The 27,347-nt window shown below is 37.9% G+C and overlaps 7 protein-coding genes and 4 pseudogenes across 22 annotated transcripts; 5 read left to right on the plus strand and 6 right to left on the minus strand.

Annotated features, from left to right (window-relative positions):
* Nucleotides 1–17: 17 nt before the first annotated feature.
* LOC104746145 (surfeit locus protein 1) lies at nt 18–2,986 on the plus strand. Of its 2 annotated transcripts, none has more exons than XM_010467552.3 (6): nt 18–423; nt 513–613; nt 1,100–1,338; nt 1,792–1,966; nt 2,186–2,469; nt 2,572–2,986. In XM_010467552.3, the coding sequence occupies exons 1-6, from the start codon at nt 228–230 to the stop codon at nt 2,639–2,641; spliced, it is 1,065 nt and encodes a 354-aa protein (XP_010465854.1). In that variant the 5' UTR covers nt 18–227; the 3' UTR covers nt 2,642–2,986. The 2 variants fall into 2 exon arrangements, 1 of the variants encoding a protein (XP_010465854.1); XR_015582265.1 differs by having other exon boundaries at nt 81–423; nt 1,100–1,344.
* Nucleotides 2,987–3,309: 323 nt separating this feature from the next.
* LOC147926411 (uncharacterized) lies at nt 3,310–3,952 on the minus strand (annotated as a pseudogene).
* Nucleotides 3,940–8,068, minus strand: LOC104748286 (putative cyclic nucleotide-gated ion channel 19; annotated as a pseudogene). The gene is made up of 12 exons (XR_015582264.1): nt 7,328–8,068; nt 7,032–7,160; nt 6,684–6,860; nt 6,505–6,603; nt 6,277–6,414; nt 5,933–6,181; nt 5,579–5,827; nt 5,339–5,484; nt 5,168–5,245; nt 4,948–5,077; nt 4,501–4,747; nt 3,940–4,400 (listed from the first exon to the last, which is right to left on the minus strand). The product of XR_015582264.1 is annotated as a putative cyclic nucleotide-gated ion channel 19 (transcript).
* A 60-nt stretch (nt 8,069–8,128) lies between these two features.
* On the minus strand, nt 8,129–11,707 carry LOC104746147 (uncharacterized). Of its 4 annotated transcripts, none has more exons than XR_015582271.1 (6): nt 11,226–11,707; nt 11,093–11,142; nt 10,923–11,010; nt 10,717–10,833; nt 10,444–10,564; nt 8,129–9,611 (listed from the first exon to the last, which is right to left on the minus strand). XR_015582271.1 is itself a non-coding variant. In XM_019236879.2 (5 exons), exons 1-5 carry the CDS (start codon nt 11,631–11,633, stop codon nt 10,514–10,516), a joined length of 714 nt encoding a protein of 237 aa, XP_019092424.2. In that variant the 5' UTR covers nt 11,634–11,707; the 3' UTR covers nt 10,256–10,513. The 4 variants fall into 4 exon arrangements, 1 of the variants encoding a protein (XP_019092424.2); XR_015582269.1 differs by having other exon boundaries at nt 8,129–10,017; XR_015582268.1 differs by having other exon boundaries at nt 8,129–10,173.
* Nucleotides 8,233–9,628, plus strand: LOC104746146 (kinase-interacting family protein-like; annotated as a pseudogene). Its single transcript, XR_015582267.1, has 2 exons — nt 8,233–8,360; nt 8,536–9,628. The product of XR_015582267.1 is annotated as a kinase-interacting family protein-like (transcript).
* Nucleotides 9,713–10,369, plus strand: LOC104746148 (mavicyanin-like). The gene is made up of 2 exons (XM_010467555.3): nt 9,713–9,904; nt 10,011–10,369. The coding sequence occupies exons 1-2, from the start codon at nt 9,721–9,723 to the stop codon at nt 10,214–10,216; spliced, it is 390 nt and encodes a 129-aa protein (XP_010465857.2). The 5' UTR covers nt 9,713–9,720; the 3' UTR covers nt 10,217–10,369.
* Nucleotides 11,708–12,043: 336 nt separating the features above from the next.
* LOC104746149 (uncharacterized) lies at nt 12,044–13,374 on the minus strand. 2 transcript variants are annotated; one of them, XM_010467557.3, is made up of 4 exons: nt 12,851–13,374; nt 12,654–12,750; nt 12,496–12,550; nt 12,044–12,397 (listed from the first exon to the last, which is right to left on the minus strand). In XM_010467557.3, exons 1-4 carry the CDS (start codon nt 12,983–12,985, stop codon nt 12,277–12,279), a joined length of 408 nt encoding a protein of 135 aa, XP_010465859.2. In that variant the 5' UTR covers nt 12,986–13,374; the 3' UTR covers nt 12,044–12,276. The 2 variants fall into 2 exon arrangements, with proteins under 2 accessions (XP_010465859.2, XP_010465858.2); XM_010467556.3 differs by having other exon boundaries at nt 12,654–12,753; nt 12,851–13,083.
* Nucleotides 13,375–16,584: 3,210 nt separating this feature from the next.
* LOC104746150 (F-box protein At3g17710 pseudogene) lies at nt 16,585–17,697 on the plus strand (annotated as a pseudogene).
* Nucleotides 17,698–17,795: 98 nt separating this feature from the next.
* Nucleotides 17,796–23,487, plus strand: LOC104746152 (uncharacterized). 9 transcript variants are annotated; one of them, XM_010467562.3, is made up of 12 exons: nt 17,884–18,556; nt 18,654–18,760; nt 18,866–19,123; nt 19,329–19,571; nt 19,680–19,829; nt 20,104–21,272; nt 21,619–21,695; nt 21,795–21,876; nt 21,954–22,079; nt 22,164–22,270; nt 22,794–22,951; nt 23,036–23,487. In XM_010467562.3, the coding sequence occupies exons 2-12, from the start codon at nt 18,701–18,703 to the stop codon at nt 23,243–23,245; spliced, it is 2,640 nt and encodes an 879-aa protein (XP_010465864.2). In that variant the 5' UTR covers nt 17,884–18,556; nt 18,654–18,700; the 3' UTR covers nt 23,246–23,487. The 9 variants fall into 9 exon arrangements, 6 of the variants coding, with proteins under 6 accessions (XP_010465863.2, XP_010465864.2, XP_010465865.2 ...); XM_010467563.3 differs by having other exon boundaries at nt 17,886–18,556; nt 18,654–18,754; XM_087488461.1 differs by having other exon boundaries at nt 17,894–18,556; nt 18,654–18,754; nt 19,680–19,809; nt 23,036–23,431.
* Nucleotides 23,371–24,697, minus strand: LOC104746151 (uncharacterized). Its single transcript, XM_010467559.3, has 5 exons — nt 24,417–24,697; nt 24,155–24,303; nt 23,941–24,030; nt 23,710–23,868; nt 23,371–23,626 (listed from the first exon to the last, which is right to left on the minus strand). Exons 1-5 carry the CDS (start codon nt 24,514–24,516, stop codon nt 23,546–23,548), a joined length of 579 nt encoding a protein of 192 aa, XP_010465861.1. The 5' UTR covers nt 24,517–24,697; the 3' UTR covers nt 23,371–23,545.
* A 60-nt stretch (nt 24,698–24,757) lies between these two features.
* Nucleotides 24,758–26,860, minus strand: LOC104746153 (uncharacterized). The gene is made up of 5 exons (XM_010467565.3): nt 26,477–26,860; nt 26,317–26,366; nt 25,880–26,006; nt 25,685–25,792; nt 24,758–25,601 (listed from the first exon to the last, which is right to left on the minus strand). The coding sequence occupies exons 1-5, from the start codon at nt 26,592–26,594 to the stop codon at nt 24,979–24,981; spliced, it is 1,026 nt and encodes a 341-aa protein (XP_010465867.1). The 5' UTR covers nt 26,595–26,860; the 3' UTR covers nt 24,758–24,978.
* Between the last annotated feature and the right edge of the window lie 487 nt (nt 26,861–27,347).

A 27,347-nucleotide genomic window follows, 5' to 3' on the forward strand; every position in this document is an offset into this window, starting at 1 on the left:
CAAAGTAATGTAAATTTGTAATGGTCCTAATGGATAAACAAGTTACAAAATGAAGCACAAAAAAAAAGTCATCATGAGCACCGGAACATAGGTACACCCAAATGCAGGGGAACACAGCTCGGCAAAATCTGAAGCCATTTTGTTCGCAGTGACCCAAGTCGTCGTCGTCGTCGTGAAAGGCAAAAACCCTTTAGACCTCCGGGATCAAAAATCTTGGAGAGACGAAGATGGCGACATCGTTGTCTAAACTCCTTACGAGATCGAACGCTCGGAGCCACTGGTGCTCCACCACAACAAGTATCTCTGCCTCTCCTTCTTTACCGAATCAATTCTGGACACGACACTTCTCTGCCGTCGCCGACTCTTCCTCCTCTAGCTCAGCCGCACTTGGAAGCCAATCGAGTTCTTCTGCTCCACCGCAAGGTATATATATGTATTCCGATGCTTGAGCTTGAAATCTGGGGATAGTAAGAATCAATTTGTGAAAAATTTAAACCCTTTTTTTGTTTCAGAGAAGAAACGAGGGTCCAAGTGGTCACAATTGCTGTTGTTCTTGCCTGGAGCTATTACCTTCGGCCTCGGGTCATGGCAGATCGTCAGAAGAGAGGAAAAGGTCCGTGTAGTTATGTCTCTAGCTGAGTTATAGTTTGTATTATTCTGTTTGCTGGAATCTATATAATGTGCTTCACACCAGTTCTTGTGGGGCTTTTGGGAGCAGTAAAGGAGTTAGAGTAACTAGATTCTAGATTCGTGATCTGTGTGATCTGAGTCACAGTCTGATCTATGCTGAGGCAATGTAGTGTAATTAGGTGTGTCGCCATATAGACCACTTAAGTTCAAATGAGAATTATATCACATTGATGTTCAAATGTTCGTTAAATTTTCATATAAGTGATCTGACGACACTCTTATTGAATTGTTAACCCATGCTCAGTACTGGCTACCATGCCTATGTCTTGGTTGCACTTTCTCTTTATTCCGTTACTTGATGTCTTTTCTTTTCATCGTCCAAATAGTTGCTGAAGCTGCTACATTTAACATTATATGGTGCTTTTGGCTGAGTAGACTCTAAAGCTTTATTTCCTCCTGTTTAACGCAGTTCAAAACACTGGATTACCAACTGCAACGGTTGAATATGGAACCAATGAAGCTAAATACAGAACATCCTCCTGATAAGAATCTGGATGCATTAGAATTTAGAAGGGTTAGTTGCAAGGGTGTATTTGACGAGCAAAGGTCTATCTATTTGGGTCCACGGTCTAGATCCATATCGGGAATTACTGAAAATGGATTCTATGTCATCACACCTCTAATGCCGATCCCTGGTGACCTGGATAGGTGAGGGTAATGATCCTTACTCTTTGCTTATAAATCTTTATATTACCCTTTATTGGCTTTCTTGTCAGCCGCATAGATTAAAAATTAGGGTCTTATCCTCATGTTTTCAGTGTTGGCTGTGAAATTATTAAAGCCCTTTCTCAGAGTGTAATAGGCCACTGGTTTCTCTATTCCCATTATACTCTCTGAACACTTGTCCATGATTGTCTGACTCTAATCTTATTATTTTGGAGATTCTGATGGGCAGAGATTGACATTCTTAAATGGTTTGGTTAATAACCGTTAGACAGCATCTAACTTGTAAAGATTTTGAGAATTAAGTAGGTACTATTCTTCTTGGTGTTCTGCTGCAGTGTCACTTACGCCTTGATTGGTCTTGGCTTTGTTGTAGTTTTTAGCTCTAGCTGTCAACTGTTTAGTGAAGTCGGATTGTTTTTTTCCTTTGTCTTCTAGCATGCAGTCACCTATCCTGGTGAATCGTGGATGGGTTCCTCGAAGTTGGAGAGAGAAGTCATCTGAATCCGCAGATGCTGACTTCATTATAAACCAGTCAACAAAAGCTGAATCAATCTCCGACGAACGAAATTCCTGGTGGAAATTTTGGTCTAAGACGCCAGTGATTACAGAGGTTGGTTTTGTTATACCCTCTTGTTCAAAACTTCGTTCATTTATCATAAGGCCGGATTCTCACATATTTGTTTTAGCTGGAACTGTAATCTTTTGGATGTATCGGGATAGAAAAATTGAGACAGATTGAATTCAGCTATTTGCAACGATTTACTAATTCGGTTTGTCTTTATCGAGTCTCTTGCATACGTTGTGACTTGTGAAAACTGAAATCTTGCAGGAGCAAGTACCTGCGGTTAAGCCTGTAGAAGTCGTAGGTGTGATCAGGGGAGGGGAGAACCCGAGCATATTTGTTCCATCCAATGATCCAAGTACCGGGCAGTGGTTCTATGTAGATGTTCCCGCGATGGCTCGAGCCGTAGGCCTTCCTGAAAACACAATATATGTAGAGGACGTCCATGAAGACATAGATCGTAGTAGACCGTATCCTGTTCCTAAGGACATAAACACCTTGATTCGTAGTAAAGTCATGCCACAGGACCATCTCAACTACTCAATAACATGGTAAACTCAATACAGATACATGAGGCGTTCTTGGCATTGTCTGGTGTTAATTGCTATGGTGAATGAATGACATTGTGTTTGTGTCTGTCTATTGCTGAACAGGTATTCTCTCTCTGCGGCTGTCACTTTCATGGCTTACAAGAGACTCAAGCCAAAGTCTGCCCGCAGATAAAATATATCTCTGCTCAAATCAAATCTTATCCTGTTTATCACTTGTCTGCTGAAGTAATAATTGCAGCTGTGAATGATGGATTTAGGTTTAAGCTCTCATAAGGAAAAAGGACTCAGTGAAATGTTTAATGTTGTGATAACTTGATGGAAATTTGTAATTTTCTTATTCTACGATGGAAGAAAGTTCGAATTTGAAGTCATTTGTAGGTAAAATACGGTTTCGTTGACGATTTATAAATAACCGAGAGACGTGATCGTAGAACATATTTATTTGAAGATTGTTATATATTAAGATCAAAATTTCAATTTGTAACGGTTCATCGAATATACCAAAAGGTTGTGATCATTGTTTTTTCTAGTAGAATATCAGCACTGGTTCGTGTTAATTGTATAACATCTTGTATCTTTTTATTTATTTATTTAAAAAGACATGTTCCCTCTAGATGAAAAAGGGTTACGAGACATAGAGATATTTTGAATTTTATTTATTTATTTATCTATTCTTTTGTTTTAGTTTGTATCTTTTTATTATTAATTTTTTGTTTTTTGATATATAAATCAAACACTCAACCGTTTTTAAACTCACTCGGTCACTATATTTAACCAGTGTTAATTCAAGAACACATATACTCTTAGCTAATTTAACAGTGCTTAATTTTTTTTTTCCTTCTAAAATACTTTATTAGCTTGCGCGTTAACATAATCATTGTTTACAAGAGTTGTTAGGAAAGCTGGACAATTATGGAATAAAGCCCATTGAGAATTACATGAGATTGCAGTTTTAGCTAATAAATCAGTGCAAGAATTCCCTTCACGATGGCGAAACATGAATTTTGTCGCATGAAACATCGTTTTCCATTACTTGATATGCTTCTAATAGGGTTGGAGACGTAAGTTATGTTGGCCATCATCGATTAACCTGTTTACTGTAAGATTATCTCCTTCAAATTCCACAACTCGGTACCCTAGTGCCCAAGTACTCTGTAAAGCCCATATTAATGCAGTGCATTCTGCTTCTTCAACTGTATGTCTTCCTTGGTATTTACCATATCCACAATCCATAAATATACCATTGGAGTTTCATATTATCCAGCCCATCCCAGAATCCTGGTCTCCCTCCTTGTGTGATACATCATAATTACACTTAACCCATCCTTGTTCTGGTTTTTGCCATATCACCGTAGGTCTTCCAAAATTTGGCGTCTGGTGCATTGGTTTAGCTGTTGTTGTTAACCACTCAGTTGTATCTGCAACAGCCCATTGTAGTATGTCTGTCATTGGAACTTAAGAAAACACTCATGAGAAAGAAGTTTCATACTCAGCTTTCAATATCACTAATGAGTGAATCACTGAGACATCTTATAGATTACAAACGAATGAGTCATCGAGGCATATTATATATTACTACTATGAGTACCACAACTGCTAGTCTTTTTACTTAGATATTATTACTAATCTACCAAACCAAAACATTATCATCCAATTTGACGGTTGTAACTGGACTGAGCAGTGTATAATCTCTGGAGCTGTCTCTTTCGGTATCTCCAAGCCACTTGAATCTGCATAGCTGCTCGTAACCTCCAATAAGGAGACTCGTACCTTATGGCTCCTTGTACTCGATTGCTTCTTAAGAATCTTGGAAACAAGCTCGTTACATCTTCAAGATCAGCTACTCAGCGAAAACGCCTCCACGTTTGTCACACACCTAACGTTTCTGTTGCTGACCAATCCCTTTGGTGGCATCGTTATCCTCGTCCCATCTGCAAGTTCAGTTCGAAGCTTTTCCTCAATCAAGTGTCTTCTAACAAGATTTGTGTTTCAAGTTAAAGTTATGAACACAGAGTCAAATCTTATTAGTACCGGGGTTTATAGAAGAGCGTTCAAGGCACCAAGTTAGAAGTTCTTCACCACAAACGTCGCCTTCTGATAAAGGAAGAACAGAACCGTCTTCCCCAATGCTCTCCATCTCACCTCTCACGATGAATACCATTTTTTCAACTAGACCTTTGTTGTGCAACACCCTGCTACCCCATATGTAAGTCCTCTGTTTCAGCCTCTCACGGATGGAATCTAAGATTGTTTCATCCATCAAGGAAAATATCCTCACCTGCAAACAAATTAACATTTCAAAGTCTTATAATTGAGTTTCAGTAGTGGTCAATCTATGCCTATTATCTATAAACAGTTAGATTCAGAACTAGAATCTGTAAAACTATAGAGTCTTATTATTAAGTACACAAAAAGAATACTGACTGATGGATACTAATTATTAATGCTTTAATGTGGCTGTTACTTATTGAAGTTTACCTTCTTGAGAAATTTGAAGAGGTGTCGTCTTATATCTCTTTGGAGATCATCAGGCATATTCTCAAAGAGCAACTCTTCGTTAACTCCTCTAGTCGCAGCCCAATTGTACCGCTCAGCCTCACGCACTCTCCTGAAAACGTTGAACAATTTATTAAGTTGGATTAGTTTTTTAAGGACACATTACATAGGCTACGAAAGTCAACTGCCACAGTGCACAAACTTTCTTAAATCTTCTGGCAACAGTCTGTGGCTCATCCACTGCTCCACATCACGCCGTCTCAGCATCATCTCCATCCTCCTGAAACAGGACATGAACAAGTCATCATAAGACATACACTAGGTGATTTAGCCAAGAATAATATTGAAATACTAATTCATGAAATGTGATTACCTTCGATCGAGAGATTGAAGGAAGTTGTGCATATTACCAATAAGCCGCGCAAAAAGCAAAAGCCCTAGTCCAATTATACCCATTGTAAAGAAAACTTCTCCCACTGAGTAACTTGGGGTCAAGTTTCCACAAAGTGTGCTTATTTGCTTTCAATATTGGAAAAAAAAATTGAGATTAGTTAAAGAGTGATTCAAAGACTAATAGACGTTGCAACAGAAACCAAACCTGAAATGAACTTACTTGGAATCCCCAAAACAGGGAATAACTGTATCTAGTGAAGAAGCTATGTTGGGTGGTAAGATTCACCGCCTTCAAAAAGATTCCATACGTAATACCATCCTCTTGAAAACAGGCATTGACACTAGAACTGTTTCTCCAGAGAGCTTGTTCTGACTCCGATGCAAAACTTCTACTATTATCACAATCGATAAGAAATCCACGTACATCCTCAGATATATCCGAAGCATTCAGCAAGCATGCCTTAACCCTCTGAAAAAGAGCAAAACACCAAGAACAAAATATTGAACTCTTCTGATAGATGTAAGGAGAGAATATATAATTACATATATTTGTGTCCTATATATTATTGTATACCTGCAGACCAGAAAAATACCAGCAAGAACCAACACCATGACCAACAAGCATGAAGGTTAGAAGATTAATAACAAAATTGGTCCAAGCTGACTCAAATATGAAGCCGGTCGGTGTTTGTCCAGCAAGAAGAGGTAAGAGTCTACATAACTTTGGAAGGTATTGAAGAAGAATCGTAGCGCCTAATATCTGTTTCTCATATTCTTCCGAAGGTATGCCCAAGTATACTGGTATTACCCATAACATTATAACCTGCAAGCAAAAGAAAGAAGAAATCTACCGTTCAAACGACAATATTAGAGTTAACATCAATCAAAAACATTTGAAGGTTAATAATACTAGAATACCTGTGGAATGGGTAACACTACGAACAGATCAAGAAAAAACTTTCCTCGGAAGTAATGGCGAGCAATTTTGCTTGGATGATCAACTAATTGGCCGGCACCAACTATTCTAGATTCAGGAGCTACATAGGCCAACCTAAACTGCAACACATATATGACCAGAGAAGCATTAAAGCCAATAAAGTTCCCTTACATATATAGGGTAAGGAGATGGGAACAAAGGAGACACACCTGAAGCAGCATGTTCATAAAGAATATAAGATCCGTTATACTTCTAATAGACGCCAATTTTATTGTCTTAGGCCAATCAATAGCTATGCAGTTGTTTTCCTGTAGTAGTACTAAACTCATGAAACTAAACGTAGACAGACACAAGAAAGAGATTGATGAGCAAGAAAAAGGGAACATACATGATGGATCGAAAAGAGGAACAAGAAGAGAGGATCTATAAAAATGGCCACTAAGCTTGAAAAGGCTAAGATTCTTGCCCAGACTTGAACGAATTTGGAATGAGGATTCATGGTTCCTGGTAAGCGTCTACGAGCAGAGGAGGCAAATCGCTTAACCCAACCTCTAGCAGTGTAGAACTAAACAAGAAAAACAATACAAAAGGAAAGACCTTTATGTCAGCTATGTTTACTTGAGTCTCTCAAAGGTAAGTAGAAAAGGCAACAATGTACATAGTCATACCCTAGAGGCAGAAATACAATAAACTCAGTGAGAGAGAGATAGAAAGAGAGATCGATAACAAAGCTCACCTCTTGAGTTAGTGGCACCAACTTGATTGTCGAATTAAGAGCTTTTTGCAGGTCTTTGCTTTGGACTATGTGATGATTTGAGCTACCAAAACTATATCACAAGTGCTCGAAGTTCCACTAGATCGAGTTCTGTCAAATGAAAGAAATAAAAACTTAAAGCTATACCATGAACCCATATACAAACATGAAAACAATCATGAACAATCATGAACCCATATACTTTAAAACAAAACCAGAAAAAATCAACTTAAACCTAGCAAAATACAAACATGAAAAGCTTAAGGATTGAAGCGAACCTGAGGGGGTCGGAGAAGAAAGAAGCTCAATTATAACATGGGTCACAAATACAGGACGAAGCTCATTCACGACGAAGCTGTTAATTTGGGGAAAAAGATCGGTTTACACATTTTGACCGGTGGAACTTCAGTTCTGCGAACCACTCATTTGCACCAAACGAGAGGAATTTGTGTGTTGTTTACTACTTTGTTAATTTTTTTCAAAAAATAATAGTATGGCCCCATATAAATTAAATACAGAGAGAAAAAAACAAAAACAAAAAAGAATAAATTGGAATGGTCTCACCAAACTTCACACTTGAGCTTTTTTGAATGCAGATACTACTAAATAAGTAAAGCGTGTGATTGTGAGTGTGAGTGAATACACAAACACAGATACGCGTTTGTGAAGAATTGAGAATATGTACGTAGCTCTCTCCACTTAGAAATTAGAATAACCCTCTCTCTTTCAGGCAGGTCATTAAGTGTTTTCTCTTCTTTATTCCTTTCTACACCACACTTTGTATTTATATCAATTTTTGTTATGTCAGACTTGTCAGTAAACCACTGAATCTCAAAATTCAACAATACTATGATTTATTAAGCGCAATAGTAAACGGGCCGTAACTACTAAGTCCAAATACGTAATCTACGTGTTAAGACATGAATGGTACAAAATCAAATGCTTGTTGCTTTGGCGGATTTTGCCTGTTAAATATGCTCTCTGCACTACTCTGATCAGTTGTGTCTCTCTCTCTCGCTACTATTTCTTGGTTTGTATCTTCTTTCCCACTCCGATCCTTTTTTAATACTAGTGTTCAGTGATCCAAAATATCCTTTTCTGTAACATTTATTATCTTCTTGAAAAATTCATCAATGTCTCTCTCTCTCTCTCTCTTTCTTGATCTTTGCATATATTCTCATTTTGCTTTATAAGATTTACACAAACCACTAACTAAAAACAAGTGTATATCTTCTTCCAGGTTTAAGAAGATGAAGAGCAAAAGATCCATGGAAGCTACTCATCCTCCTCCACAGTTGTCATCTCTCTCCGGTACATTTTCAAATCTCTTCTCTCTCCTCATTTTCTTTTTGGAGCTTTTCACATTTTCAAAACACAAAAGCTCGATACAGAAGAAAACAGTGGACCCCCCTTTTTCTCTTTCTCTTTTCAGTTTGTCTTTTCTCTATCTCTCATCACTTCTTGTCTGAAAAAATGTTGGAAACAGATCTTGAAGCTCAGATGCAAATCCTTCGTGTGTCTGCTTTTGAAGAAAACAAAGGAGATGATGATACATTTGCTCAACGAGCTGAATGGTTTTACCAGAGACGACCCCTCCTTCTCTCGCTTTGTCTTGACCTCTACAACGGCTACATTACTCTCCTGGGTCGTTCTTCTCATCCTACCAAACCGAATCTGCAGCTGCTTAAACCCACAATCTCTCGTCCTAATCACACTCTCCAAGACGACAACGAGGACGACGACTGCATTTCAGACATTGATTCCGTCAGTGAGATCAGTTTCGACAGCAACTTATCCTTTCAACAGAGTCAAGATTCTTCTGCTGTTTCAGAGAAAGTGGATGAGCTTGTTTCTCAACTCGTAACCGCAAACTTGGACAAAGAGATTGTGCAACACGAGTTACTTTACAAAGAGCAGCAGTTTCACGAAGCTTCCAAGACTATTGAGCTGTTGAAGAAGTTCATCATGTTGCTGGAGATGGAGAAGGAAGTAGCTGTTGGAAAACGCTAATCTTGGCTACAAGCTCACTTCTCTCTTGGAGGAGAACAGAGAGCTGGCCACAGAGGCGTTGTTCATGAAGAACGAAGCTGTTGGGCTCGCTCGGTGTGTGCTTAAGATGAGAGATGATCATTTTCACAAGGTCTGCCTTCTCCAGAACCGCATCTACTCGCTTCAGGCATCGAGGGACTCGGAGCCCGCCTATGATAAGGTTTTAATCGGGATGCTTTGGCCTGGATAAGTATAAGACCAAGAAGAAGAAGGAGAACAAAGCCGAAGAGAAAGCTGGATTCAAGTGGTTGAAGAAGCTCAACAACATTAACCTGTTTACAAAGCCATCAGCTGCTGCTCCATCATGTTGCACCTTCAACTTGCCTAATTAGCTTAATCCTTTGGTGTATTAGTATACTATGAAAAATGCATACACGACTCTGTGTGTATGCTCTATCGCTTTATTATGTGTAATGCTTTTCAGTGCATCGCCCCGATGCACTGTTTGTTGTAGCCCGCAAACAATGTGTGACTCCTTGATCCACATATGTATGGTTTTCATGACTCACTTATCTGGTTAAACACAACAATGTCATGACCTTCCCACTCACTAATGCTTACTGCTATATAAACATACTGTATTTCTGAAAGAACTGAGAAAGCAATAGGTTAGGAGATAGCAATGTTTCATATAAGAAGCCGAGTCTCCGGCACGATTATACTCTATGCCATTTTCTCTATATCTTCTCTCATGCTAATATCTGAAGGAACAGAACATATAGTTGGCGACAGCAGTGGCTGGGAGCTCTTTACAAACTATACCAACTGGACACAAGGAAGAGAGTTTCATGTAGGCGATGTCTTAGGTAATTGTTCCAACTCCTGGATTTCTAAATTCAGCAAAATCAAAGTTGAATCCCATCTCACTTGTTCAGCTTTCACCTTGCTAAATCTCTCTATCTTCTTCAACAGTATTCAACTACAAAAGTGACCAGCATAATGTTATGCAAGTTAACTCTACAGCATACACGGATTGTAGAACAGACAACTACACATCTCTCTTCACCAAAGGCAACGACTCAATAATCATATCAGAAGTTGGAAAGCTATGGTTCATCTGCGGAGTGGATGATCACTGTGAAAATGGCCAGAAGCTAAGCATTAACGTAGCTCCTTGAGTACCGTAATGTTTATCAAAGATAGGCGTTTGGGTAGTCTTAGGTACCAAAATAATGTCATTAACTTTGATAATATCATCTGAATAATATTATATATACAGCGCAATGTCATTACATCTTGATACACTAATAAACTATATGCATGCCTTGCCATTCTGGAAACCCCAACCTTCTACCCAAAAAAAGAGACATTTCTTGTAAGCGTCTAGTAGAGGAAAAAGAATTACCTTTTTTATGAAAAACACGTAGACATCTATCAGTATGCATCCAGATACAACTCCCAATGTCAGAATACTTCTATGTCACATCTACATCAACAACTCTGTTCTGAAGGTTTGCAATCCGGGCCTGTAATGATAGTTAAAACACAAACAATTTTTGTAAAATGTCTCGAACAGAGCATTCACCCTGCCACATGCATATCAGCTCATCTTCCATTGGGAAGGTACCTCTATGCTTAAGTGCTAAATAAAGGAGGCAAGACATGTAACAAAACAAACCTTGAATGATTTAGATCTGCGAAGAGAAGGATCTATCTCTAGACATTTCAAGTATGACTTCTCTGCGAGTTCATATTGACCTTCTGCTACGTAGACATCACCTTGGCAAATGTAGAGCTGGTAAATAAAGTCATAAAAGTAGAATTAAAATAAGAATTCAAACATGGAATCAACAAAATTAAAAAGAGTATCATTCCATAGTATACCTCAGAATAGTTAGGAGCTAAGGCCAGAGCTCGGCTTATATCTTCAAGAGCCCCAGAGTGATCAAGCATTCCCAATTTTGCTACTGCTCTGCAATCACCAGATTCTAACAATCTAACAATCTCTGAAGAAACAGTAACCAAGAGATTAAAATTTTGGTCCTTGTTGTTACCTGTGTTTGAAGATTCTATGCAAGCCACCGTAAGGTTTCAACTCTAAAGCCTGCAACCATACACATCTATGGTCAAGCAAGCTCCACAAGAACGGGAGAGGAAACTGCGACAAATATGTAAAATTCTACAGACCTGAGTGAGAAGAGCTTCAGCTTCCGAGAAGTTTCCTCCATCGATTTGAGAGAGAGCATTGTTGGTGAGCGCTAAAGCGGTGAGAGCGTCTGCGACGGCAGAGGACGAAGAAGCTTCACGACCACCGTCACCACAGAGGCTGAACAAGATTTCAGCAGCACGAGAAGGCGTGGCGCAGTGACGGAGGATGAGACCTTGAGGTAGAGCAACGAGGTTTGGACCGGCGCCGCATCGGCCGAGGCAACCGGAGGGAGTGACTCTGAGTTCGGGAGGTGCGAGAGCCGTTAAAGTCTCGAGAATCTGAAAGGAGCCTTGTCTCCGGCAGGTACGATTCGTACATACGCGAATCTCTTTCACTTGTTCTCCTGAGCTCCGGCAGCTTAACGCCGGCAAAGCAATGGAAGCCATAACGATAAGAATATGAAAATAAGAAATAAATTAAATAAATAAATGGTTTTAACCGGTTTGACTAAACCGGAATTGAATTCACAATTGTTCACAGAAGCTCAATTGGCTGAAATTAAGTTTCTGTGAACAATTGTGAAATCAATTCCGGTTTAGTCAAACCGGTTAAAACCATTTATTTATTTAATTTATTTCTTATTTTCATATTCTTAGTTTAATTGAGTTTCTGTGAACAATTGTGAAATCAATTCCGGTTTAGTCAAACCGGTTAAAACCATTATCTATTTAATTTATTTCTTAGTTTTCAGCCAATTGAGCTTCGTTTCCCAAACACTCAAACAAGAGTTTTGAGTTTTGTTCCAACTCAAAGACGAAGATAAACATCACAAGACATTGATTCTTGATCAAATTAGTCAGCTCAAAACTAAAATTGACTCTTTAAATATGAAGACAGGCTAGTACAGGACGTGTAGATTCAAAAGACACTAGACGTGGCGATTTCTCTTCACTTGAAACATGATGACTATGAAGATTACAAACAAACCCCAACAAGTCAGGAGCAACCATTTACATTAACTAAAGGTCTTAAGCCTATTGAACATCTACAATAACTGGAAAGGACATGATCATTGAAGGTTGCAAATCATTATTGTGGATCGACATCATCGTCTTGGTTTAAGAAGCGGAATCCCATAATGTATCTGTACTCTCCAGTGCCAAGACAGCGAGAACAGTCACTTAATCCACTCCCTCCACAGCTCCTACACCTGTGACCAAAACTCTAAACTTCTTGATTTCTTGAATCAAATATATCAGAGAGATACAAAGCCACAAGAACATCTTTTGTCTTCAAAATATGTGTTACCATTTGGGCCATTCTCCTCTTGGAAGCATTTCCACATCCACACAATTCGTCCTCCCTTTAATCATATTATCACAAAAAAAAAAAAAAAGCAAGAATTCAATTTTCTTTATGAGACTTATTAAAGTCAAGAACCAGAGAGACAAGTTCTGTTTCATTACCTTTCCCGCAACAGTTGAAACAATCAACTCTTCCAGTTCCATGGCAGATTACACATCGGTCTTTCTCCCTTCTCTTCACACACGTCTTTGCTCCGGACTGCTAAACATCGAATATCCCCTTAGCACTCAGCTCTTTCTAATTTCAGATATCAAAAGTCTAGAGAAATATAGAAATTGAGGTTTTTTTGGTTTCACACCTGAGTTCTGACTCTCCATGAAGGTTTGGTGAGATAGAGCTTAGTTTCGCTCTGCGTGGGTTTAGAATTCGGAACGCCTTCCTCTGGCCGGACAGCCATCGCCGCCGCGGGAGGTAGACACACGTTCGCCGCCATCTCCGTCACTCTTTCAGTCTACTACACACCACAATTGCTCTGTTCCTTTTGTGATCCTCTCTCGGCCCTAAGGCCCATCTCTCTATTAAGCCTTTTTGAATCTGGCTAACTCTGATTCTTCTCAATAAACCCGTTGCCAAATATACCAAACCGGATCGATTTTTAAAGTTCGGTTCAATTTTATTCGATTTCTATTATTAAACCAAACTAACTAAACCAAACAGAGTTCAAACCAAATGAGAAACAATGAGTCAGTGACTCAAAGCTTTGACTATTGAAATCATTACTGTTGTTATGGAGTATGGACCAATCCAATTGATGTTTACTTCTCCATCAATTCAAAATAATAATACACATTTGTGAGTTGGTATTGCTTTCTTTTTGTCAAATATATACTCAAGATGTTCCCTCTTCCATTGTATTTAGAAAAATGCTTTAGTTACAAGCAACCAATTTTGGATTATAAATGAATAAAAATAGAAAACAGAACCAACTTTCATTGTCATCCCAATCTTTGCCAACCTGTTGACTATAATTAAAAAGCCCACATGATGATTAGTTTCCAAAAACTTCATCTCATTCTCTTCTTGTTTCACATTAGAGATTAAGAATCAAAACCTCAAAAAAATCACAGAAGGTAAAAAAGAGAAGCCTGAAATCTTGGCCTTACAGACGAAAGTAGCCCAGCTTGATGGTGGTGCTATGGTGGTTCTTCTATTCTGATTCAATTCGTTGGAGAAAATCTCATTCTTTTGATTTGGTTTCTTAACTTCTAGCCCCACTGGTAGAGGTAGAGCATATACATTCTCCTTCATATCTACCGAACCCTGCGTTACATAATGGTTTATGAAAAATGACTCAAGATCCTTCTAAAAATAGGTTTATTGATTCTTGCCGTAGATCCTAGTCCTAATAGGAATCCTCACATATCTAGATAACTCCTAGACATTTGATCCTTATCTCTTTAACACCACAAACATAATAGAACTAGGACTAGTTACCACTTTAAGCTTTCTTCAAGCTTACTCCAACAATAATTTAGGCCTAACCTAGATGCACCATTAAATCTTTGTAATGGGCTTTAATATATTTAGAGGTCTACATGATTAGCATAAATTCGTTTTAGCTCTTTTATACGGTTCGAGGCTGAGCTACTTAAGATGTTCCGCATTATTGTATGCATCTTGCATCATATAATATAATCGAGAAATCAAGATAATATTGTGACAAACTAAACAATGATTAAACGATTACAAAATGTAAGCGTACATGTTCATACCAAAAAAAAAAAAAAATGTAAGCGTACATGATACATTTTAAGGTGTATTCTTTTTAACAAAATTTATATTAAAAATTTGTTTTAATACCTATAAATTATTTTTCTGCCACTGCCAGTGTACCAGTTCTTGTATTATTGAGAGGCAAGATAATGCAAGAAATTCAATTTCGCAAATAAATTCTTGCAAGATGAATAACAATCTTCAGGACTTCGGTCACCCTGCAGGCATATAAGAAGAAATTTTTATATCAAAAAGAATTTTAACATTGAAACCACAAGAAAAGATTAAAATATAAGAACATATAAATAGTTATAGATTATGAAAAATCCGCCCTCCTTGTAAGATCCAACAAATTTACATTTTTTGGTATAGTTTAATAATTAATGACCGCGTTTGGCGATTTAAATTTGAACCTTTTTCTACTTTTTATATTTACTTAAATTTTGCTTATAATTTGCTGAAATATATATATATTTTGCTTATAGTTTGCTTAAATTTTACCAATGATACCCATGGTAAAGAACACCTCCCCTAGAAAGTAGCTTGGGACTTGGTTACCAGCAAGAGCGCTGATTTGCTTTGAGAATTATAAACAAAAAAATGACATTAATGAAGAGTTCCAAATATGCCAATCAATGCAAAGTAGTTGAGTATTTGTTTTTAGCTTCCTACTAAACAACTGAAAGAAAAAGAAAACAAAAAAAAAACACAGTTACCTGAAACCCCCAGAAGAGAGAGTAACTATATCTTGTGAAGAGACTAGAATGATTGGTAAGAATGACTGCTTTCAAATAGATTCCATAAGGAAAACCATCTTCTTGGAAACAAGCACTGGCACTCTCATTATTTCTCCAGGTAGCTCGTGCTAGTACATCGCTGCTATTTCCATTACCACAGTCTATAAGATCTCGACATCCACGGTCAAGACTACCGCAAGCATTTCGAAGGCCTTATGATCAGGAGATTTATCATGCATTGAATATATGTTGCTTCTGTTGTTTATGGTTCTCTGTTGCCTTATGGTCATGAGATTTATCTATGTAGTAGTACTTTTATAATTTTTGCATTTTGAAATTGGAAATTATGAGATTATCATGTTAAGTTTGTTTAGTGAACTTATGTTATTCTAAAATAATTTGATTATTTCTAATCTCTATTATACTTTTATTCATATATCATTAATGTTAAATATACAAGTTATACAAGCTTTAGTTTTTTTTTTCTAAAAGAAAAAAAAAAGCAAAAAAAAAAGCAAAAAAAAATCCATCTAAACGGGCCAAATAAATGGGCAGAGTCTAAACGGGTACAGGATCTAAATGAGTAGAGTATAAACGGGTCCTAAACGGACATGATTTAAATGGGTAGAATAGTCATATTTTAACATTACTACTTGCATCTATATGGTGAGGGGAGAAGATATGTTGAAAAAGATTCCGATAAATTCTGAAATTGTTTGGTTTTCTCACTGTCTCTATCTTCCAAGTTTGATCGCGGTTCCTTTGGTATCACATCAAGTTTAAATTTCTGGCTTTTTTCTTAATTAGTTACAAATCTGAATTCCATAAAAATTGTATGAACTATTTAACTCATACTTAAAAGTTAAAACCTTTATAAAATAGAGCAAACTTCATCCATTCTATATAATATAGATTTCTCTATTCTGCAAAAAGAAAAATTAGTTATAGATTTATAATAAAAAAAAATTAGTAGCTACGGAATTGTTTGAAAGAGAGTTATGTGAGTGGTGAAACCGTGAAATCTAATATAATAGAGTAGGATTATTGGTTTAATATTTACCATAATATGGTTTCACGGTTCCTCTTATCTTTACCATAATAATATCTTTTCAATTCCACGAGAATTTGAATCAGAAAATATTTTATTTTTTAAAATTGTTAAAAAGAAAATATTTTTGCATATGTGTTTTCAAAAATTGTTTGAATTTATAATTTTTCTTATTTAAATTAATTTGAGGAATGAGAATTGATTTTCTAATTTTTTGTACAATCCTTTTTTTTCTTTGTGGGATAAATTCTCTAATATTTATATATATCAGATTAATCTGTAGCTTATAAAAACAGGTTTACTCAAAAAAAAAAGAAGTTAAGTTTATTTAAAAAAAAAACAGTTTAACCAAAAGAAAACTTTATCTTTGTCCACAATATATATATATATAGATAGATTTTATTTTATTTGAACTTCCTCGTCTATTTGGGACAAAATTCTCCAATATATATACTATTAATCAGAGCATTAAGCAACTAAAATTATTTTAAAAAACAGTTTGACCAAGAAAAAAGGAATTGTAAAACAGAACACCGAATGGCGTCAGTAAAGTTACCTTGGGATATGGAGGAAGAGATAATGTCTCGGCTTCCAGCTCAATCTCTTGTTCGGTTCAGGACAGTATGTAAACACTGGAACGGTCTTTTCAACGACAAGAAATTCGCCAGCAAGCACTTGTCTCGTTCCCGTCCCCAAATCATCTTGCTGACCGAATCGAAGAAGATGTACTCGATAGACGTAGAACTTAGCGGCGGAACGATAGAGCTGCGTGAGCTACCTTATGATTTTCCTTGCCAGCCAATGGAGTTGAGATATACCACCATCACGGCTTGTGATGGTTTATTGTTTCGTGAATTTTGGAAGCATGGTGTTGCGGTTTGGAATCCGTGGTTGAGACAGGTTGGATGGATAGATTTCGAGGATAAAAAAGATTTCAATGTTTGCGGTGTAGGATACGACAGTAGTAGACCCGAAAAGGGTTACTACAAAATCTTGGGGTATTTTCTTTGCTTCCGTAGAGTCAGAGCCACTCTCGAGGAAGGTTACGACAGAGTTGCGATCTACGAGTGTTCTTCCCATACGTTCAAGTATATTGATGTTCCTCCTTATAAGAAGTGCCCCTCCCCGGATCATTTGTCCGTGAACGGGAATCTCTATTGGGTCTCTCGTAATCGCGAGACTCATGAGTGTTTCATCGAAACCTTTGATTTCTCCATGGAGATGTTCAAACCCTTTTGTCTCCTGCCGTGTCCGGTGGGCTATGATAACAACAATGTACTTGTCCTCTCTGCTTTCAAGGAAGATCGGCTTTCCTTGTTAAAGCAATGCTACGAAACAAGGAAGATTGAGATTTGGGAAACGAAGATTGATAGAGAGGAGGATGCCGTGTGGATTAAGTTAATGACTTTGCCAACAACTAACTTGCCTAAGCTACTCAAAATGTTTTGTGGCATTAGTTACTTCATCTTTGACAATACGCTAATCATATGTTGTTTCGACATCGAAATTGGAGCGCCTTGCATCTATATGGTGAGGGGAGAAGATATGTTGAAGAAGATTCCGATAGATTCTGAGATTGTTTGGTTTTCTCACTGTCTCTATCTTCCAAGTTTGATCTCGGTTCCTTTGGTATCTCATCAAGTTTAAATTTTCTGGCTTTTTTCTTAATTAGTTACAAATCTGAATTCCATAAAAATTGTATTAACTATTTTAACTCATACTAATTAGTAACTACGGAAATGTTTGAAAGAGAGTTATGTTAGTGGTGAAACCATGGTTTAAAATTTCGTAATTGCACAATACTATAATTTGATTATTAAAAGCATCGCATGTAAGGAAAGGCAAGGTGTAATATAATAATATTATTATTGTTTATTCCGCCAGAGGAGAGAGAATCATCCTCGCTGTTTCCTATTTGCCATCTTTTTCACTCAATCAATCAATCATCATCGTTCTTCTTCCCCATCAGAGCTTTGATCCATGGCGGTTTCTCAATTCACCGCGTCTGAGCCTCTCCCTTTATAATTCGGTTTTTTCTAACAATTCAAATCCCTAATCTCCTCCCATGGCGATCATAACAGGAGATCGATATCTAGAGAATCTCCAAAAGTTCCTTGAAGAGAGAGCTGATTCGCTTATTGACGCCACCGATGTTCTCAAACTCAACCCCGCTGGCCTTCATTATGTTCATCTCCGTCTCGAATCTCTCCGTGAACTCGAGCGTATGCTCTCCGGTGCTCCCGTTGACTATCTCCGCGCCTACGTCTCCGACATTGGCGATTTCCGTGCCCTCGAGCAGCTCCGTCGTATTCTCCGCCTCCTCCCTTCTCTCAAGGTCGTTTCTTCTCTTCCTTCACCGGCTCGTGATCCTACGCCGCTCTCTCTTCTTCCTTTTTCTAAGCTTAAGGTTTTGGAACTCCGTGGCTGTGATTTGTCTACTTCTTCTGCTAAAGGCTTGCTCGAACTCAGGCACACCTTGGAGAAGTTGATCTGCCATAATTCCACTGTGAGTTTTTTTCTCTTTTCTCCTTTGTTTAGTGCATTTCGAATATGGCATTGAGTGAGGTTATAGCTCTGTTCTGTTCTGTTCTGTGTTGCTTTAGGCTGTAGACTATAGTTGGAACTATTAGTGTATATTTGGAATCGGAAAATGAACGCTGCAAGGTTTTCATGTCATTTCTTCAGAGGTTTCAGGACACTAAAGGTTCATGTATGAGTTTGTTTTTTTTTCATGTGCTTTGCTTGTCTTTTGACTCGTTTTTGGAAGTCCCTGACTAATATATTTCCGGGTATATCCTCCACTGAATAAATGTAGGATGCGTTGCGGCATGTGTTCGCTAGTAGAATCGCCGAGATTGAGGATTCACCACTGTGGAATAAGTTGGCTTTCGTTTCTTGCGCTTGTAACCGTCTTATGCTCATGGATGAGTCATTGCAGCTTCTTCCATCTGTTGAGTCGCTTGATCTGAGTCGGAACAAGTTTGCAAAGGTGGATAATCTTCGGAGATGTTTCAAGTTGAAGCTCCTTGATCTCGGGTTCAATCAACTTAGAAAAATCTCTCACTTGAGTGAGGTAAGGAAATTTCAGAATTTCTCCGTGTCCATTTATAGATTTCATTCGATCTGAAGTTGCTTAACATTTGTATTTTTTTTTAGTTACTATCTCTTGAACCATTTAGCTAGTCTTGATAGTTCTAAAAATACTATGGCATAGTTTGAACAGACAGAAGATATAAGGAAATAGTATGACCCATATACCTATTTTTTGGACTATGCAGGTATCCTGTCACCTAGTTAAACTTGTTTTGAGGAATAATGCGCTGACTACATTACATGGGATTGAGAATTTGAAGTCACTTGAAGGCCTTGATGTTTCTTTCAACCTTATTTCCGACTTTTCAGAACTGGAGTTTCTTGGGAGTCTTTCATTCTTGACAGACCTGTGGTTGGAAGGAAATCCAATTTGTTGTGCTCGTTGGTATAGGGCACATGTCCTCAGCTACGTTGCTCGTCCAAATGATGTAAGTTTTGTTTTAGAGACTATAGAATCTTATTAAAATACAGAAATAGCACCTTTTCAGTTTCTGCTTGACTCAAAATGCTTTTTCTTATCTGTGCGGATTTTTCAGTTGAAACTAGATGGCAAACATATTGGGAATAGAGAATTTTGGAAGAGGCAGGTTGTTGTCACCCGTAGGAAAAGTCAGCCTGCCAGCTATGGGTTCTACTCGCCGGCCAGAGAGGAAGCTGATGATGAAGGTAGCTATAATAGAAAAAAGGTAATCAGCAGAAAGTTCAGTTTTACATATTTATAATCTGCTTGTGGCTGTTGTGGCCCTTTCTCCTGCGTGACACTATGAACAACATAAGAATATATCCAAACCAATTCCACAGGTGTAGTACGGTATGGCTTTCTGAAAAGCGTTTTGAACATACACATCACTCGATAGGCAGCTTCTCTATGTGCTCTTCGAGAGTTTCAGTTTCTTGGTTTGTTTTGTGGTATAAATACGTATTGAAAACTGATAATCGTCCTCTTTTTCCTTTTCACAGAAGAAAATCTATCGGCTTGCGTCTATTGATAGTGAGGAAGAAAGCACCTACGTGAATTCTGATCAAGAGTCTGCTTCATGTGACCCCGGGACTCTAAGCAAAGAGGAGAGTATCAAGTCTGATCACGAAGCTGATGTATTTGGTCTAATAAGTAAAGTTGAACAGTTGAAGAAAGAACGTTCTGTTCTTTGGCTTCGAGAGTTTAAGGAGTGGATAGATCATCCATCAGAAGATTTTGTGGATGACAGAAAAAATGAGAACAGTACTGATTCAGAGGAAAAGTATTACACGAAGAATACAAATGGACCAAAGCATCATGGTCAAACATTGAGATATGCACCAGGGACTTTACCAGGTTTCCAAATTACAGATCCAAGTCAGACGCATCAAGCATTTTTTCTCGATGGGAAGCCAGATGAAAATGGAAGCATGTCAACATCGGATGCTACTCAGGATATGACAGGATCAGTTTTACCCTCATCACCCCCTCATTATCAAAAGGATGTCTTACACCGGCGTCAGAACCTGGTGGAAGAAATCTTACAGCTATCAGCAGATTCGTATTCAGTGGCATCCTCTGATAGCACAAGCAGCTGCAGTGAAAATGAAGATTATGATTCTGAGCAATCAAATCCTGAACAGGATGCGTTGACTCTTAGTGGGAATAAAGGCACAAACTTCCTTGACTCTCGACCAGAGAAGAGTAGCATCATAAAGACTTGGAGGATAGATGATTCATTCAAAGCAAAGACCACTAAAATTCTTTCGAAACTGCATAGAAGTGAGCTTGCTTCTGGTGTTAACCAGATTTACCATTGGTTTGACAAACGGAAAAGCAAGAGGAAGCATAGAAAAAGAGATGTTTCCTTACTGGAGGAAAATAGTGTCATAAATAATGGAGAAATAACTCATAGAAGTGATGCAGATATCAGTGATTCTAGTGAAGATGAATATATTTCTGATCATTTTCAAGAAGGTTCCTTGACTACGGGTTGTAACAGTAAGAGAAGTACTAGATTTTTGGGACCTGAAAAATCCCTTGAAGTAATAGGTGGTCTAGTGGAGGAATACTTTACATCAACACAGCCAGATTCCAGCGTTGATGAGACTTGTAGGATATTCGTTACGTGTGACTGTATACTACCACAAGAATCTACCTGCAAACAACAGTAAGTTTTGTTCTCTCTATAATTGTGGTTTCAGTTCAGGTGAAAGAAAGTAATCTGAGTCACTTCTATAGTTAAAAGACTTATGATATTTTGACAGAGGCATACTGAGTAAAAAAAAGTCACTGAGGTCGCATAGATCTGCTTCTTTAGACTTGATAGGCTTTTGTGATATTCAATTTGAAAATGGAAAACTAGTCGATGGAATTGGATGGAGATGTTTTGGGTTCCTTTGCCATTCACATGTATGAATAATTTGTTCTTTAGATTTATTATAACTACAAATTAGTCATGAATTTACAAGAGTGGCAGCTCTTCTTTTCCCCCTGACAGTACTCTGTAAATGCAGGGAAGTGGTGTTGCTGCTGAGTAGCCAAGAAAAACTGTATGTGCTGCTCGTGGGTGTCTCTACTGCTGATTCACAAAGTTAGACTGCTCTTCCCTATCGTCCGCTTTTATTCTTTTCCGAATGTGTTATGCTCTGTTGATATTGACTTACTTTTCGTTGAATCCTCGTGCCTGCAGAGAGCAACTTAAGTTTATTGTGTTCGCATACGATCGATGATATACAAGACGTCTCAGTTGGTCTAGGACTTCAGGTTGTGAGGTTAGTTTTTAATGGCTCTGCTTTTAAACTTGATTATGTGCCCATGTCCCTGACCTCTAGCTTTCCTTTTGGTTTAGGCTACGCTTTAGGGAGGATGCGGAGTACATTTTCATAACAGGGAGCATTGAGAAAACAACAGTTTTACTCAATATCATAAAATTCTTGGATTCTCAGGTTACAGATTCAAAATGTTCTTTGGGAAGGTGAACCATTATCTTTTTCTTCAGCTGTTTTACTATTCTTCTTCTGTCTTCTGATTTGACATGTATTTGAAACTTAAATGGCAGTTTGGAGAATGTTCAAGTGGAATTGTTTGAGAAAGATATATGTAGGGGTTTGAAGCCAAGTATATTCCAGTATAATGTTCTCCATTTTCATAGCAGCACTCTTGGAGGTATAAGCTCTCTCTCTTTTTCATAACATTGATTGTTGAGTGAGAAATGGTTCACCTCAAATGTCCAATATACATGCCATTTGACCCTGAAACCATAAGTGAAGTAAGATCTCTAAGTGTATAACCCGATGATTTTGCCTAGATAGTCGTTCGACCAGATCAAGATCAATAGCTCATGATTTGATATGTAGTGTGTAAGCTCACACCCACAACATTAGATCTATCATTTGAGCTATAATAGATGGCATTTCTGTGAAGTCTCTGATCTACATGGACCCTGCAAATCTCAGGTTTTTGGCTAGTCAGTGCTACTCTAAAGAAATTATTTAATACTCAATGTGATGTCCTAGTCTAATAAATATGCAGATTAGACGCAGTTTATGATACTCTGGCGAATTGAGAATGATTTATTTCTCTTAATAGGGTTTTACTAGCTTACAAGTCATGTATATCGAGCTGTATTACTATTAGCACTGACCATATACTATAGTGTTAATAAATTTTCCTCTATTTAACTGAACAGAAGTGACGTGGCTTCCACGGTCGCTCTTTGTGGCGGGCGGACACCTCTTCATATGCAATGAAGACTTCAGGCAGCTGAGTTCTCTGCTGACAGATGCTTCTTCTGCTCCGTATTTCTCACTTGACTCAACCTGCTCCATCTCCGACATATTTGAGATGGTAACAATGTTTATTCTTTCCCTTTGCTCTCAATAATGTCAGTATTTCTTCAGTTGTTCATGTGCAGTCTGTCTATTTATCCAGGTTATTGAATCACGAGGAAGCCCATGCTTGTCACTGAAGATCAAGCAAAAGGATTCCACATTTCAAACCAGACAAACAAGGACAGTGAAGTCAGTAACATGGAAGCTTAAGTTACTCAGCACTGACTGTGTACTTAAATTTGTGGCTCTAGTCAATGGACTTCACCCAGATTCGACAGAATACCCGTTGCTCGTAAGGCATTTGGGTTAGAGATAAGTCTCGAATGTTTATAACATGATCTATTTGTTCATAACTTCATATTCATTTGATTCAATTTGTTCATGAGTTTTGATTCATCTTGTATAAAGCCCTTGATGGTCCTGTCACCGGTGATGTGTTCAAAATATCTTTCGATTTGTATATGTAAGTAAGTGTGTATCATTCTCATACAACAAACAGCAAGCAAGAAGGAAGATAACAGAAAAATATTTGGAAATTTTTTTACAATGAAAGCCTGTGCTGTTTTTATTTTACAAACTTTTGCAAGTGATGGAACACAAAGGAGAGAACCTAGTCAACTTTGGCCTTCTCTTCATCAACTTGTGCCATCAATGCCTCTAACTCTGCCTCGGATAAGCTCTCTAGCCGTTTCTGCACATTACCAAACCAACCAATATATGTTAATGTTGGGTAAAGTTATGTAATCAAAAAGCCTGATTAAGAAGAGTACAAACCTGCATGACTTGAGACTCGTAGTCACGAAGTTGCTGGGCATAAGTCATCTCTTTGTTACCGACTCTAAAGATGTAAGTAGAAATCCAACCCAAAGTCAAACCCAGCACCAGTATCAGCTGAACTGCATTCCCTGCTTGCAGCGGATCCACTCCCACATACTACCCCATTTCACAATAACAAATGAGTACTCGGGAGAAGGTAGATATCAAGTATATAAGATAATGAATTACCTCAAGTCCACTCTCTAGGCCGATACCAAGTGCTGTCACTCCAACTCCTATCAACAGAACATCCTTTCTCGTGTATCCAAAAGGTGTCGTCTATGGAACCAAATTATTACACAACAGAGTTTGCGTCAGGACATGAGAGACTACTACTACTACGGACTAGGGTGATGATGATGATGTAAAATTGAAATTTTGGAGAGATAGAGAGAGGAGAGACCTTGGTCTTTGTGGCAGAGTCGTCTTCAGTTTCAGTAGAGTTTGAGCTAACTCTACATCTCATTCTTTGTTTCTCTCTCTTTTCTACTAGTGATGATGACAATCCATGTCCTTCGAATCTATATAAGACTTTCTTCGCAGCTCTAAATCCTGCATCATCTCAAACAAACAGAGGAGAGTTTTTACCACCGCTTCAGCTATAAAAAAAATCACTAGTTTTGTCGAAAACGATTGTGAGAAAATTCTATCAACTGTGAAAAAACCTGTGAATTGTCGCCCAACCGGACGAAACGGTATAGCCGAAGACAGAAGAACCTCCTGATTTCTGCATAGATTCGAAACTCCGTACGGTAGAGAAGCCATATCTGTGTGTAACCCAATTAGTCCGTGGTTACATGTGAAAATCGAAACCCAGAGAGAGAGAGTAATTAAATAGCGAGACGAAGAGATTAGAGAGATGGGTGGTTGATATTTCACGCCACGCGCCCATAGTCTTTTGTTTCTTCAGTTTCAGTGTACTGTTCCCACCCACGCAAAAAAAAAAGAAGAGGTGCGTGTCTTTTGCTTATTTTAATTGGACTCTTTTTTTTTGTCCTAGTTCGTGTAAGTAAAAACAATGGGAGATTCATTCACAAATGGACGACCAACTGTTAAGTTATACTCGTGAAAAAAACAAAACAACTTTTATAATGTCGTCAAAAAACCCGGTTCAGTTTGGTTTTTTTTATTGAAAATACCGATTCAATGAACCAATCAACCGGCACTTTATTTCCCCCAACATCAATCATCTATCCCCTAGAAAGCCAACCCTTCTTCACTCAAGGCTCAAGCTGAAAACTCGAACAGCATCGTGTGCTGGTACTTCTCACCAGCTTTAACCACAACAGACGGGAAATTCGACTGGTTAATCGCGTTCGGGAAACCCTGCGTCTCAAGGCACACACCCGCATGTTTCCCGTAAACCGCATTCCCTTTCCCAACAACTCCATTCACATAGTTCCCTGTATAAAACTGCATTCCAGGCACATTGGTCCACAAGTTCAGTACCCTTGAGCTAGCACCATCACTGAGCTTCGCTGCGTGTTTCAGCCCCTCCTTCTCTTCATCAGGACAGTCCAACACGTAGTTATGATCATATCCGATACCAACCTCTCCTATAGACTCGCCTATCCGTTTCTCCTTTGTGAAATCGAAAGGAGTTCCTTTTACTGGCAAGATCTCCCCTGTTGGAACTGTGTATTCGTCAACCGGTGTGATGTGAGACCCCAGAATCTGAATCTTGTGGTCGAGAATGTTTCCTGAGTCGTGACCCGACAAGTTCCAGTATGTATGCTGAGCTAAGCTGATGGGAGTGTCTTTGTTCTCCGCAACAGCCTCCATGTCAAGTCTCATCGTCGTGGCTGAGGTGAGTGTGTATGTAGCCGTGACAGAAACTGCACCGGGGTAACCTGTGTGTAGAGGACGGTATACATTATATAGCTGATCAAATCACATAGATATCATAAAGAAACTAAATGAATATGGTCAGGACCTTCTTCTCCATCAGCACTGTGATATTTGAAAGTGATGAAAGGTTTGTCACCGTCTTTCTTGTGCCCTGCAACTTCCCATATCTTCTTATCGAAACCCTTGTTACCACCTATATAGTTTTAAACCCGATATTAAGTTCATTGAAAGCTATAGAAGCATACAGAGAAGAAGAAAAAGTTGTTATATATGTATATACCGTGGAGACTATTGGGAGGCTTGTTGATGGCCAAAGTGTAGTCGACTCCATTAAGACTAAATTTTCCCTCTTTGATCCGATTTGCCACACGACCAACTATGCACCCAAAGAATGGTGCAAGCCCTTTCTGTTAACACAATCATATCATATATATCAGATTCATAGATTAAAACCCCCACACACAAAAAAAAGTTCATTACTACTGTTACATAATTCATATTATTTTGAATTATCGTCACACGTTATACCACAAGATACGTGACCATATAAATGTCTTAACAGTATGATCCAGACACTACTCATAAGATCTGTTGTTGCTAATAACACTATCTATCTCTTCACTATGAGTTTGAATATTGAGAATCAAACACACCCAAGATCGGTTGAATCTATATGGAGATCAAACAAAATGATTATGTGAATTCGAGATAGATTACCACATACGGATCCACTGAGTCGAATCCGAGAACAACATCAGCTAATTTCCCTTTGAATAAGAAAAAAACAAACACGATAAATCAGAGGATTGAGATTTGGAGGCATAACAGATTGAGATCATGATCAGAGAAAGGAGGAAGAGAAGAGAAGAGAAGGAACCGTTCTTGTCGGGAACAGACAGAGAGGTGATGGTGGCGCCGTAGTTTGAGATCTTGACCTGCATGGTGCCATTGTTGAGCTCGAAGATCTCTGGAGTGTTCTTGCTCTGTTCCGCCATTAGAGGAGGCCTCGAGGGATTAAATAAATTAGGGTTTTAAGATTAGAAGCGAAGTGATCCGATGGACTCAAATGTTTTGATGAGAGAAACACAACAAAGGGGAAGTGATCAGTTTGGTTTTGAGTTTATAAACCAAATCCGTAATCTCGTAACTGATCAGTGTTGACGTCATCCAAAACTATATAGACAAAAAAGTTATCCACCAAAAATCCAAAACTATATAAATAAATAAAAAAGATAGAGTTTTGATATAATTAATTATCAACAATTTTGATAGGAAATTTTTTAATTTTGAATCTTTCACCAAAAATAAATTATTTATTTTAACAACAAAAATTTCTTTTGATTAGTAGTATAATTTACAAACAATTGAGGTGAAGGGTATTTTCTTGTACTTTTACCCAAGTAAAGAGGGTATTTCTCAGCTGAAAGAAAACAAAAACATAAAAATCCAAAAGTTACCCACTTTTTTGGTAAAAGATCCAAAAAGTTATCAACTAAAATCCAAAACTATAGAGAAAAAAAGAAAAACAAAGATAGAATTTTGATATAGTCAACAATTTTACTAAATATATATATATTTTAAATGAAACTTTCTTTTCATTAGCAAGTTATTAAACAAAAGATTGATAAGTGGGGATTATATATTTGTGACGAGAAAAGCAAGGGAAATATACATTTTATCATAAACAGGGTCTTCGCGTGAATTTAGATATTAGCTCAACCTTTTTCAGGTATCCTATGAAAAAAACG

The sequence above is a fragment of the Camelina sativa genome, chromosome 15 (assembly GCF_030686135.1).
Source record: "Camelina sativa cultivar CO46 ecotype springtype chromosome 15, ASM3068613v1".
In the NCBI taxonomy this organism is placed as follows: Eukaryota; Viridiplantae; Streptophyta; class Magnoliopsida; order Brassicales; family Brassicaceae; genus Camelina; species Camelina sativa.

What these genes read in the sequence shown, in the direction of transcription:
- LOC104746145 (XM_010467552.3), top strand. Translation starts at nt 228, where the DNA reads ATGGCGACATCGTTGTCTAAACTCCTTACGAGATCGAACGCTCGGAGC. An exon ending in ATCCCTGGTGACCTGGATAG is followed by an intron (nt 1,339 to 1,791) that starts GTGAGGGTAATG and finishes TTTGTCTTCTAG; the next exon opens with CATGCAGTCACCTATCCTGG. An exon ending in CTCAACTACTCAATAACATG is followed by an intron (nt 2,470 to 2,571) that starts GTAAACTCAATA and finishes ATTGCTGAACAG; the next exon opens with GTATTCTCTCTCTGCGGCTG.
- LOC104746148 (XM_010467555.3), top strand. Translation starts at nt 9,721, where the DNA reads ATGTTTCATATAAGAAGCCGAGTCTCCGGCACGATTATACTCTATGCC. An exon ending in TCATGTAGGCGATGTCTTAG is followed by an intron (nt 9,905 to 10,010) that starts GTAATTGTTCCA and finishes CTTCTTCAACAG; the next exon opens with TATTCAACTACAAAAGTGAC.
- LOC104746147 (XM_019236879.2), bottom strand. Translation starts at nt 11,633, where the DNA reads ATGGCTTCCATTGCTTTGCCGGCGTTAAGCTGCCGGAGCTCAGGAGAA. An exon ending in CTGAAGCTCTTCTCACTCAG is followed by an intron (nt 11,143 to 11,225) that starts GTCTGTAGAATT and finishes GTATGGTTGCAG; the next exon opens with GCTTTAGAGTTGAAACCTTA. An exon ending in CATAGAATCTTCAAACACAG is followed by an intron (nt 11,011 to 11,092) that starts GTAACAACAAGG and finishes TGGTGATTGCAG; the next exon opens with AGCAGTAGCAAAATTGGGAA.
- LOC104746149 (XM_010467556.3), bottom strand. Translation starts at nt 12,985, where the DNA reads ATGGCGGCGAACGTGTGTCTACCTCCCGCGGCGGCGATGGCTGTCCGG. An exon ending in CATGGAGAGTCAGAACTCAG is followed by an intron (nt 12,754 to 12,850) that starts GTGTGAAACCAA and finishes TTCGATGTTTAG; the next exon opens with CAGTCCGGAGCAAAGACGTG. An exon ending in AGAGGAGAATGGCCCAAATG is followed by an intron (nt 12,398 to 12,495) that starts GTAACACATATT and finishes TTTTGGTCACAG; the next exon opens with GTGTAGGAGCTGTGGAGGGA.
- LOC104746152 (XM_010467561.3), top strand. Translation starts at nt 18,116, where the DNA reads ATGGCGATCATAACAGGAGATCGATATCTAGAGAATCTCCAAAAGTTC. An exon ending in TGATCTGCCATAATTCCACT is followed by an intron (nt 18,557 to 18,865) that starts GTGAGTTTTTTT and finishes GAATAAATGTAG; the next exon opens with GATGCGTTGCGGCATGTGTT. An exon ending in AAATCTCTCACTTGAGTGAG is followed by an intron (nt 19,124 to 19,328) that starts GTAAGGAAATTT and finishes TGGACTATGCAG; the next exon opens with GTATCCTGTCACCTAGTTAA.
- LOC104746151 (XM_010467559.3), bottom strand. Translation starts at nt 24,516, where the DNA reads ATGGCTTCTCTACCGTACGGAGTTTCGAATCTATGCAGAAATCAGGAG. An exon ending in ACTCTGCCACAAAGACCAAG is followed by an intron (nt 24,031 to 24,154) that starts GTCTCTCCTCTC and finishes TTGGTTCCATAG; the next exon opens with ACGACACCTTTTGGATACAC. An exon ending in GCCTAGAGAGTGGACTTGAG is followed by an intron (nt 23,869 to 23,940) that starts GTAATTCATTAT and finishes GAAATGGGGTAG; the next exon opens with TATGTGGGAGTGGATCCGCT.
- LOC104746153 (XM_010467565.3), bottom strand. Translation starts at nt 26,594, where the DNA reads ATGGCGGAACAGAGCAAGAACACTCCAGAGATCTTCGAGCTCAACAAT. An exon ending in ACTCAGTGGATCCGTATGTG is followed by an intron (nt 26,007 to 26,316) that starts GTAATCTATCTC and finishes TTGTGTTAACAG; the next exon opens with AAAGGGCTTGCACCATTCTT. An exon ending in GCCTCCCAATAGTCTCCACG is followed by an intron (nt 25,793 to 25,879) that starts GTATATACATAT and finishes AAAACTATATAG; the next exon opens with GTGGTAACAAGGGTTTCGAT.